Source organism: Saccopteryx bilineata, chromosome 4 (genome assembly GCF_036850765.1).
Source record: "Saccopteryx bilineata isolate mSacBil1 chromosome 4, mSacBil1_pri_phased_curated, whole genome shotgun sequence".
Lineage (NCBI taxonomy): Eukaryota > Metazoa > Chordata > Mammalia > Chiroptera > Emballonuridae > Saccopteryx > Saccopteryx bilineata.
In genome coordinates, this window is record NC_089493.1 from 47,959,200 (window position 1) to 47,971,411 (window position 12,212).

At 45.6% G+C, this 12,212-nt stretch overlaps 1 protein-coding gene across 2 annotated transcripts in view; it reads left to right on the forward strand.

The window, feature by feature from the left end:
• The window catches only part of NID2 (nidogen 2), a 62,783-nt gene that overhangs the window by 19,107 nt on the left and 31,464 nt on the right, over positions 1–12,212 (forward strand). For both annotated transcript variants that reach the window (XM_066272394.1, XM_066272395.1), the window contains exons 5-8: positions 5,768–5,917; positions 6,353–6,598; positions 8,349–8,549; positions 10,448–10,678. In XM_066272394.1, the coding sequence (XP_066128491.1) occupies positions 5,768–5,917; positions 6,353–6,598; positions 8,349–8,549; positions 10,448–10,678 (828 nt within the window). The remainder of the gene's footprint in view (positions 1–5,767; positions 5,918–6,352; positions 6,599–8,348; positions 8,550–10,447; positions 10,679–12,212) is intronic.

The window sequence follows — 12,212 nt, forward strand, 5'->3', positions numbered from 1 at the left end:
ATGATTAGAGGGGGACTGTTGGTGTCCGACTTAGGTTTGAATCCTGGCTGCCACATTCCTTGTTGGATCACATGAGGCAACTTATGTAACCCTCAGGCCTCTGATTTCTCCTAAATTTGTTGAGAGGGTTAAATGAGATAATGAAGTACTTAACTTAGTTGTCTGCATTAGTTGGTGCCTCCCAAATGGTGGCTGCTGTTACTAATTATAGAAAATTAATAGCCAATGGGAACGGGATGGGGGATGAAGAGAGAATGAAGCATGGGCTTGTGAAATGGTTGTGCCTTAATTTGAGCCCAAGGGCTATGTTTCTGTCCAGCTAAAGATGTGAATGTTAGTGGAAGGCTTCAGGACTGCCAGACCCTCTTGACAATTTCCTGACTTTCAGCGTAAGTTTCATAGAGCCAAAGAAAATGTAAAGCTGAGTAGCAAAGATTTTTAGCAAAGAAATTCGGAGGTAAAGATGTATTTCTAAATGCTGTTTTCACTTGTGAGTTCCTGCCCTGGAAAAGAGGTTGGAATATTAAAAAGTGGCCCCATGGAGGGATTTATTAAAGAGGGAGGACGGGGCTGCACCCCCTGCATTGAGCTGTGAGAGGCTGAGACCACTGGCGTAGCTGTGGAAGAAGCTCGGGCAATGGAGGCAGTCGCCATAACCCTGCTGGGCTGTGAACTGTGGTATTTGTCAGCTGCTGGATGGCGTCTACTGCTGACATCTTGGAAATGGCAAGATGCATATGAAAATGCTGGTTCATATACCGAGACATTTACAATAGAAAAAAAAAATCCAACTAGAAGGTTTTGAACCCAAGAGAAAAAAATCAGCAACCACTGTGTTAAAGAGCAAGAGGGAAAATAAGGGGAGCCCCTGTTTTCACCTCAGATTTTAGGAAGACTGTGTGAAGTATAGAACCATGCAGTTGTTAGATACTTTTTCTTTTTGGTCAGTGAACATTTTTTTCCCCCAAATGAAACATTGGCACCCCAGAGATCTAGCTGGCAAAAGTGGACTTCCCCTGGGAAAGCTGGTGGGTAGCAGAAGCGGGTTAAGGTTGGTTGAGGGCCCTGGGCGCAGAAGAAAATATTGGTCCCCTCACATTAGAAAAAAAGTATAAAGTTGGGGTTTTGCAGGGCCCTTCAGAAGTCGGGGCCCAGGGTGCCTGCCCGGTGCGCCTGCCGTTAAATCCACCTCTGGTGGGTAGGGATAGCAAAGACAGAGGTCATTGCCTCCTAACTGCCCAGCCATGACCCGTCCTGCCTGGCTTTTTCTACCCATGGAGGGAGGAGTATGGATTTTAGTGTTAAGTGGACTTGAGCTTGATTTCCAGCTCTTCTGTGTGGTTCGGGGTAAGACACATGCTCTGTTGGCCGCCATTTTCCTCATGTCTAAAAAATGGAGAGGTTGTAGACCTCACTAAGTCATTGTGAACATTAAAACTGGGCATCGGGGGCACCGTGCCCAATGAATTTTAGTTTCTCCTCCAAGCTTCAGAGTAGTCATCTTGCTAAAACAAGAATTTAAGTTAGTATTTAATTAAAACCCCCTCACCCCCATCTCTTCCTGCTCTTTAATTTTTTTTCTCTTAGAGACTCTTTATATACTTTTCTTTTTGTTGAGAAATCTAGATTCTTTTCAGGTCATGTCTAGACCAGGCAACAATGGCCCAATCATAAGCTGGTTCTGGCCTCCCATATATTATTTACTTTGTTATTTTTTCTCTCCCTCTGTCCCTCCACTCTGTCCTCCAGCAAACCCTGTCCACTCAACCTTTAAAGATTCTGGGTCTGGTCCCTTCTCCTCCTCCCCACCAACACTTCTTGCTGCCCAGGCACCGGCTCGTCCCTGAGGTCCCCGAGTTGGATCCTATATCTCCCGCTGCAAACCCTCCGTCAGCTCGCCAGCTCTCTCGACTCAAGTCCGGATCTTCCCTGTGACCCGAAGGTCCTAGGAGAGCTACAGGGCTACCTCTGCCCTCTCTCCTCTGTCCTCACTCGAGCCCTCCCTGCCAGCCTTCTTCCGAGGCCTGAAATTTAAAGGAGAAGATTCCCCTGCCCCTTCTCGTCCTTTCCTGGGTTAGATTTCTGCACAGCTCTTGACACAATCCTCCATACCAAATAATTTACCTGTCCGTCGACCCCTGCCTAGGGGACAGGAAGCTTCAGGACCGGAATAAATTGTCTTTTGTTCCCTGCTGTAGCCCTGATTCCTAAACCAGCACCCTGCCCTTAGCGAGAGCTCAGTAAATATTTGTTGAATTATTGAATGAATGAAAGAAAATTGCAACAGGCCATTTACTTTTCGCCTAACAAGCCGACACTGTGTTAAGTGAGCACATCTGTTCGTGAAGGTAGGCATGGAAAAGAGGTCTCCAAAGGAAGCCTTGTGTTCGCTCTGATTAGGAGCAAACCTACCCCCGTGCCTGATGTGGCTGTCCTGGGGCTGAAGCCTGAGCTTGTGTTCCTGGCTCAGTAAGTTCCACCCTGAGATTACAATGTTACACACATATACACTGCCAGCCACCACCACCCCAGCTTTAAAAAAGATCCCCAGACCAGCATACCAATAGCTAATTTTACTTACAATTTGTCTCATAATAGCATCTTGTGGGAGCCTAACCGTTATTTTTCATTGTTAGAAAAATGTAGTCTGCGTGCCAGTCAGCTTCAACTCTCACACAGTTGCATTTGCGAGTCCCCGGCTGCACGGTTTTGTCTCTCTTTTTCCCTGTAATGAAAGCTGTGCTTGCACCTACTTTGTCAGTTAAGCTAACCTCATTTTCTATGTCTGTCGTCCTCCTCCATCCCATCTCTCCCTGTTTCCTAATCTACTCTTAGAATGGGAATTGAGTCAGAGAACAAATCTTCACAAAAATAACGAATAGGATATAATACAAATCCATCATTTCCTTAATTTGGGGCAGAACAGTGTTAGAGTTTGGTTTTATTTTTACCTAAATTTCCTGAAAATGACTACCTTTTAGATCTGCATGAGATTGCTTTTTTTTTTATCTTGGTGTTCAGAGTGTATGTATTAAGAAACAACATGATTTCTGGCAGTGAGGGGAGAGGAGGTGTCACCTGGATTTTAGAGATGAGAAAACTGAGAATTGTGCATTTCTGCAGTTCTTGCTGAGCCACCTGAGCCATGTTGTGGTCAAGTTCTAGAGCTTGGGGTCCTCTGCCCCTCCCCCATCACCGCCCTTGCCTTTTGTTCTAGAGGGGTAGTCCTGACAGCAGCCACAAATGTGTCCATCCAGGTGCCACTTTGCATTTTGTGACTTTGAGCTGGAGAAAACTGAGACTTTGACACAAGTTACATTCATTTCTTTTTACTTGAACTGAGTCTTATTTTTCCTCTTTCTTTTATGTTTTTTATTTAGTGAGAGGAGGGGAGACAGAGACAGACTCCTGCATGTACCCTGACTGGGATCCACCCAGCAAGTCCACTAGGGGGCGATGCTCTGCCCATCTGAGGCGTTGCTCTGTTGTAAACGGAGTCATTTTTAGTTCCTGAGGTGAAGGCCATGAAGTCATCCTCAGCAACTGGGGCCAACTTGCTCTAATCAAGCTATGGCTGCAAGAGGAGAGAGAGAGAGAGAGAAGCGAGAGGAGAATGGGTGAAGAAGTAGGTTGGTGCTTCTCCTGTGTGCCCTGACTGGGATTCGAGCCTGGGATATCGGGCCAACACTCTTACTACTGAGCCAACCGGCCAGGGCCTTCCTCTCTCTTAAACCAAAGGTAGACAGTGATAGATTGCTTTCTTCACAGGAACCTTTTGTAATATTTTTTATCACCCATTCTGTTTTGAGTTTTTGTCACTTTTCTGTTTGAGAAAAAGTTCAGGGTTACGCCTCCTTTTCTATTTTTATCAAACTGCAATTTCTCAGCCGTGTCACCAAGGCCCAGTATGAAATCTTGAGTCACCAACTTTATTCTCACTCTATTCTCAGTCAGATGTTCCACTTGAGTCAAGATAATTCGTCCTGCCAACCTCTCAGCTTGCTGCTTTCTCAAGAATCCGTCAGCACACTCAAGTACTGTCCAAAAGTTAGTGTTACTCCTGCTGCTACTCTCGCTTCCTTTTACCTGCGTCTTTCCCCAGAGTTCTATAATATTCAGCTGGGTAATCTCTACTGTCTTCTACCGTGAAGCCTCATTTATAAACTATGACTCAACTCTTCCTTGCTGAGGCCTCTGCTGATGAATCCCAGACACCTGATCATATCCTCAACCTGCTTTCATGATGTATGGATGTGGGTTTCCCAGGAGCGCGGCTGGGAAGAATCTGGAGCCAGAGTTCTTGAGTTCAAATCCCAACTCTCACATTACTCTGCACCTCAGTTTGTTTACCTGTACAACAGGGATCAAAATAGTCCCCTGCTCTTTGGAATTTAAGAATTAAAGTTCATAAGATAGCATCTGGCATATATTAAGCACCATTTCAGTATCGACTCTGTTTTTCCTTGTTGAAACAAGTCTTTGTGGGGCTGTGTTGTGGCATTTGTAGTGCTACCCCCCCCCCCCGTTGGTTTCTTTGTTTCTGTTCTCTCCTGGAATACTGGGTAAATATTCATTTTTCATTGTCTTTTTTCCTATATTTCTTCCTTTTTGGACCTAGACGTGGGTCACAGCTACCACCTCGCTTTTCCTAAGACAGGCTATCTGTCTTCCTCGGGAGCTGGTTCCTCACAGCAGCACGAGCCTACCCCCAGAGCCCTGTGCCAACCCTGCCAGTCAGTGCGCTTCTGGGGTCTCTTCCCGGCTCCAGCTCCGGGTGTGCACAGCCCCTTTGCCTCCGGGTGGCTATTCTTAGGATCAGCATTGTCCCCTCTGCGCCCACGCCGGTCACGTCCCACCCACTTGGCCATTTCCTTTAGGGTCGATGGTATCTGCTCCAATTCCCTTATTTCTTGGTAGCACAGATGGCCCTCTTTCTCTTTCTTTTTCCTTTTCCTAAGTGGAGATGGAAGAAACGGGAGTGTTGCTCTGACTGTGGCTTCCTAGAAGCCCTGAGGCTGTGGCCAGGCTTCTGCGCTGAGTGGAAATCCTGCTTGTGCCCCCCCCCCCCCCCCCAGGAGCCTTGCAAAGGCATGGAGCCTCTAACAGCCGGTTGATTCCCCGGGCTTTCCCCCTCCTGCACCCCCTCAACGTTCTCCCCACACTTTCCTAAAGGGGTGTGTGTTCTTCAAAGCCCTTCTCTCAGAAACAAACAAACAAACAAACAAACAAAAAGAAACAAACAAAAAAGCATTATTCTGGGTAATGAGACAAGCTATAGGTTATTCTCTAAGTTCAGGGTCACCTGAAAAAAAAAAAGAGTAGAATGAATGGTTAGACGTAAAATGACATTTGTTTCTCTCTTTTGTCTTCCTCTCAGAGGGTCATTACTATCAGGTTGAACCAAAATCGCTGGTCTTTTGCCATTTTTTACCCACAAGATGGCAGTTTGGTGCAGTTCAGCCTGACACGTTCTTACTGGTCGCTCTCCTGTCCTGCACTCAAAGGGGAGTGGCCCACCTCATCTTAGTTCAGCACCCCGGCTGTGGGACCAGATGGGAGCAGTCAGCAGTTGTTCTTGCCAGAAGACCAAGCAACTTCATTCCCCGGGGCTGAATGTCATTCCTGTCTTTTAAACTTCAAAAAGCCATGTGTTTATATCATCTAAACTGATTTCATGAAGCAGATGCGGTGTCCACGACAAAGTTGGCAGCATCCAGGATGCTGGAATCGCTCAGTCCTTTTAATGCAAGTTTGTTTTACTTTCCAGGCCTCGTGCATCAATCTTCCAACAAGGAGACCTGTGAACACAACCACAGACAGTGCTCCCAGCACGCCTTCTGTACCGACTATGCCACCGGCTTCTGCTGCCACTGCCAGTCCAGGTTTTATGGAAACGGGAAGCACTGCCTGCCAGCAGGTGGGGCATGCCAACCTGATTGGGGCCAGGGCTGCTCCCTGTCTCTTTCTGCTGCTTGCTTCATTCTAGCTGCCCCTGTGAGCTCTGCTTGTCATGTCTCTGTTGCTTGAATCAAAGCCCTAGCAACTTGTATGTCCTCAATTCATGTTTGAGGCATGAACACATTTGGGCTGATTTCCCAATTTGAGGATTAACCAGAAATGTTTCCTCCTTTTTGCCAGCTCATTAGAATCCAAGTGGATGGGACAGAGGGTGGATGGGAGAACAGAGATCGAAGACAGGAGTATTTTGTACTCAGATGGAAATCTGGTGGGTGAAGGAGTTGTGAAATTAGCTAAAGGTTGAGTCTGGTGGGTTGCAGTGGAGTTATTTTTTCTGTGGGCCCACCCCCAGCCTGGGTGACGGTCAAGGCTGACTGGCTTTGCTGTTTTTCAGGGGCACCCCATCGAGTCAATGGCAAAGTGAGTGGCCACCTCCGTGTGGGCCACACGCCCGTGACCTTCTCCGACGTGGACCTGCATGCTTACATTGTGAGCAACGACGGCAGAGCCTACACGGCCATCAGTCACATCCCGCAGCCCGCGGCCCAGGCCCTTCTCCCCCTCACGCCGATCGGAGGACTGTTCGGCTGGCTCTTTGCTCTAGAGAAACCAGGCTGGGAGAACGGCTTCAGCTTCACAGGTGAGCAGGGCCTCTGAGGGGGCGGACGTCACCACGGCCTGGTGGCCTTGCTCCTTGGATTTTTATTCAGTAGAAGGTTTGCTTCTTTGGTGTTCCAGAGCCACAGGAGTCATTTTCTTTCTGGAGGGAGTTGGGAAGGGCTTGGCTTAGCAGGACTGTTTTTGAAGGACAGTGATTTTATTTCTAAGTGGCATCTGCTCCGATTCCTTTGTGTTTTGGTAGCACAAATGGCTCTCTTGTTTCAAAGGGCAGAAAACGTGGGAGATGGAAGGAACCACTGGGACATGGAGCTAACTTGGGCCACTAGGCTTCCTCCAAGTTGTCCTGAGAAATAGCATGATTTTATTTGGAGCATTTGTATCTTCTCACCTCAATGTGTTGAAGCTGGTTTGTCAGACTTTATTTAATTGAGTTGTTATGCACAGATCTGTCCAATAGGCATGCACAAGTGGTAACGATAGGTCACCTGGAGATGATGGTACTCTGTGGGGAAGGGCCTGCCTTTCCACCCCACCACTCTGACCCATAAGAGTACAGACCAGTGCTTCTCAGACTTATCCAGCACACAATCACCTGGGGTCCTTGTGAACATGCAGATTCTCATTCAGTAAGCCTAGGGTGGGATCTGTGATTCCCTTCTCCTAGCAAGCTCCCAGGAGATACTCATGCTTATGTAAGGACCACCTTTTTTTTATTTTTTGTATTTTTCCAAAGTGAGAAGCAGGGGGAGGCAGACACAGACTCCTGCATATACCCGACCGGGATCCACGTGGCATGCCCACCAGGGGACGATGCTTGGCCCATCTGGAACATTGCTCCACTGCAATCAGAGCCATTCTAGCACCTGAGGCAGAGGCCATGGAGCTGTCCTCAGCGCTTGGGCTAACTTTTGCTCCAATGGAGCCTTGGCAGCGGGAGGGGAAGAGAGAGATAGAGAGGAAGGAGAGAGGGAAGGGTGGAGAAGCAGATGGGTGCTTCTCCTGTGTGCCCTGGCCAGGAATCAAACCCAGGACTTCCACACACCGGGCCTATGATGCTCTACTGCTGAACCAACCAGCCAGGGCCAACCACCCTTTGATAGCAAGAATGTAGAGACTAACTTTTGACTTTTCACCTCCCTACCTGAGAAAGCTTGTTTTCCCTTGGATTTACCTTTATTGCACAGAAAGAGCTGAGGGAAAAGTTCTTCCCCCACATCCAGCTGCCTGGTTCAACAGCTGTTGTAGGATCTGGCTCTTAATCAAGTTTAAATAAAACCTTGAGTCAAAAAGTAGGTAAATAAAGTACAGTATACCCATGAATTTCAGATAAACAATGAATAATTTGAATAATTTAGTATGAACATACCCTAAATATTGTATGAGATATACTTATACTAAAAACACATTCATTCTCTGAAAATGAAATGTAATAGGGTATCCTGTTTTTGTTGGTTTTTGCTAAGTCCGGCACCTTTGGGGGGAAAAAAAGGTCATTGGTGTTCCCTGGAGTTTATTTCTTCACAGAAAACAAGCTCCTACAAAGAGAAGCGGTGAGAGATGTGGCAGGATAAAACCAGACTCTAATAGAAAATTTGAGGAAGTGATATAATGAGCTGCTGGTAGCACTTCGTCTTAGATATCAGATGACCTCCTTAGGCGCCGTCTCCATCAGCTGTAGAAACTGGGAGGTGGACATATACACGGGAAATTATTACTAGAAGATGCAAGATCTCTTTTCATCTCTGTCCTGATTTTTCTCCCCACTCCAGGAGCTACATTTACCCATGACATGGAAATCACTTTCCACCCAGGAAAGGAGAGGGTTCGAATCACTCAAACTGCTGAGGGGCTTGACCCAGAGAACTATCTGACCATGAAGACCAACATTGAAGGCCAGGTGCCTTATATCCCAGAAAATTTCACAGCCCACATGGCTCCCTACAAGGAGATCTATCACTTCTCAGACTCAGGTATGGTAACCAGTCTTCAGATCTGTAAAATGGGAATAGTACGTATCTCCCAAGACAGTCATGAGGCTAGAATGTTACTATGTGGAATGTCCTTCAACTAGTGTGTGGCACATAAAATAAGCTCAATATCAAATATAAGTGAGCAGAGGGCCAGCTACTAGACGCAAGAATCTTAATATTTCTACCCAATACTTTCAAATAATAATAATAATAATGTAATCAGTAAACTTGTTTTCAAGGGTAGGTAGGGATGCTATAATTTTTTAAATTTATTTATTCATTTTTATTAAAGAGAAAGGAGAGAGAGAGAGAGAGAGAAAGAGATAGAGAGAGAACAGGGGGAGGAGCAGGAAGCATCAACTCCTATATGTGCCTTAACCAGGCAAGCCCAGGGTTTTAAACCGGCGACCTCAGCATTCCAGGTCGACGCTTTATTCACTGCGCCACCACAGGTCAGGCAGGGATGCTATAATTATAAATAGTTTTTGACCATCTGTTCTCTGGGACATGTCATAATATTGATTATTGGAATTTATATTTTTTTCTATAACCTTATTTCAACCAGCTTTAAAATCACAGAAAGAGATACTGCACAGCATTGTAAAATTAATGCTAGCTTTGGAGTCAGAAGATAGAAAGTCATATCCTGGAGTTGCCGCTTAAAATATGTGGGGAAAAGGTCACTCGCCTGAGAGCCAATTGTCTCATCTTTATAATGAGAATAATAACACCTTTTCCGTCTGCCTGATATGGCTGAGATGTGTAAAATGATGTGTTTTGTAAAACACCACCTGAGTGCAGGATGTGATTTCAGTCACAGCTGCTATCCTGCAGCATGGCGTCAGTTCTGCTCCGCACCTGCATCTGCGTCTGCCTCTTCTTGGCCCTTGCTTCTCCTGCTGTGTGAGGATTGGAAGCCGGCAGGAGGTGTAGGGAGCAGAATGGCTGCTAAGACCTGCCTATACACTGAGTAACAGTGGATGGCCAGATGACTGGCCCTCACTCCCGACCCCAGACTTAGACTGAGAGAAATGACCCCGTTCTTTCCCTGGAAGCCTTAAGACTTACTCAAATGCAGGGTGTTGGGAGCCATCACATCTGTGTGTTTCCAGCCCTGCGTCTTGGACTACTACTTTTTTTTTTTTTTTGTATTTTTCTGAAGCTGGAAATGGGGAGAGACAGTCAGACAGACTCCCGCATGCGCCCGACTGGGATCCACCCGGCACGCCCACTAGGGGCGATGCTCTGCCCACCAGGGGGCGATGGCTCTGCCCCTCCGGGGCATCGCTCTGCTGCGACCAGAGCCACTCTAGCGCCTGGGGCAGAGGCCAAGGAGCCATCCCCAGCACCCGGGCCATCTTTGCTCCAATGGAGCCTTGGCTGTGGGAGGGGAAGAGAGAGACAGAGAGGAAGGAGAAGGGGGGGTGGAGAAGCAAATGGGCGCTTCTCCTATGTGCCCTGGCAGGGAATCGAACCCGGGCCCCCTGCATGCCAGGCCGACGCTCTACCGCTGAGCCAACCGGCCAGGGCCTTGGACTACTTCTTAACCTCTGTGAGGCTCTGTGCCACAACCACGGGGACGGGGCTCCTCAGGGGCTGTTGTGAGGAATCAACAAGGCAGCGCGTAGAGAGCCCTTGATGTGGCGGGCACATAGTAGCATTTATCCTTCACCAGCAGTGATTTAGACCTCCTCCCTCTCAGCACGTGGGCTTTGTGTCAGCTCAGGTTCTTGGGACTGCCTTGCAGGTTTCCATGTAAATTCAGAAACTGCCCAAGGGAATGTATTCCAGGGATTCCATGAAAAGTTTCCTGCAGAAAAACCTACTCTACATGAAAAATCTCTGCATTGAATATTTTTCAAATTTACCGGTTTGCCTGTGTACCGTGTCTCTTGCAGCTGTGACTTCCACAAGTTCCAGAGACTACTCTCTCACCTCTGGTGCCATCAACCAAACATTGTCCTACCGCATCCACCAGAACATCACTTACCAGCCCTGCAGGCATGCCCCCAGAGCCCGGGGCATCCCCACCACCCAGCAGCTGACTGTGGACCGGGTGTTTGCCTTGTACAGCGTTGAAGAAAGAGTGCTTAGATTTGCTGTAACCAATCAAATTGGCCCTGTTGAAGGTACAGTTATTTTTTGTTATTCTTGGACACAATTACATGTACCCTTAATTCTTTTTTTGAATAGCCTAAGAATGATTCACAGCAGTTACTAAAGGTTACTGTGTCAAGCTGTATGTTATGTGCAGGGTATAAAGATGAATAAAGCATGGTCCTGTCCTTGAGGTAGAGACAGAGGCAGAAATGGAACTTTTAGAACAGGATCCTTGCCAAGCTCAGGAATAGAGCATCATCCAAAGGCTAGTTTGCAGCAACAATTATGAGGGCCAGTCTGTATTGGTGATATAACTGTGAACTAGGTGGGGCCAAATTAGGAAGGAGAATGATGCTGACATGTAGTTGTTATGATTGTGATAAGCACAGGGTGCTATGAACCTAGCCTGCAGAGTCAGGGAAGATGTCCTGTCCCTAAGGCAGTGATATCTTACTTAAAACTTGAAAGAGGAAAAGGATTTCTCAAATCAAAGTAGGACAAAAATCCACTGCCTAAGAAAACAAAACAAAATGGAATTGACACAAGTGAAAAACCCACAGGTAACATCACACTTAATAAGGAAAGACGGGCTACTTTTTTTTTTTTTTTTAAGTCGGAAACAAGACACAGATTTGTGATCTTCCATTCAACACTGTACTGTAGTTCTAGCCAGAGCTATTGGGCAAGGAAATAAGATAAAAGGCCCTGGAAAAGAAGTAGTAAAATTATCTCTGTTCTCATATGACATGTTCTTATATATAGAAAATCTAAGGAACTCACATTAAAAAGACTATTAGAACCAATAAACAAGTTCAGCAAGGTTGCAGGATATAAGATCCATATACAAAAATTAATTGTATTACTATATAGTAAGTAGCAATGAGCAAACTGAAAAGAAAATTAAAAAACAATTTCATTTCAAAAAGAATAAAATATTTAGGAATAAATTCTAAATTTTTAAAAAGAAGTGTAATATGCTTACACTATAAAACACTTTTGAAAAAAAAATTAAAGAAGGCCTAAATAAATGGGAAACCATTCCATATTCATAAATTTAAGAACTTAATATTGTAAATATTGAAGTACTTCCTAAATTGAGCTATAAATTTAACAATCCTGTCAGTGGTTTTTTAAAATTCATACAGAAATTTAAGGAATCCACAAGAGGCAAAATCATCTTCAAAAAGAACAACAAAGTGGAGAACTCATAATTCCTAATTTCAGAAGTTAGAGTAGTCAAGACTATAGAGTCCTGGCATTAAGGATAGACATACAAATCAATGGAACCAAAGTGAAAATCCAGAAATACACACTTACATTTACTGTCAGTTGATTGTGACAAGGAAGCCAAAACAATGTGACAAGAAGAAAAACTAGTCATTTTTAACAAATAGTGTTGGACAACTACTGGATTTTCACATGTAAAAGAATGAAGTGGACCTCTACTTCCACCATTTACAAAAATTAACTCACAATGGGTCAAATACCTTAATGTAAGAGCTAACATTTTAGAAAAAGACATGGAGTGAATTTTTGTGACCTTGAATTTGGCTATGGCTTCTA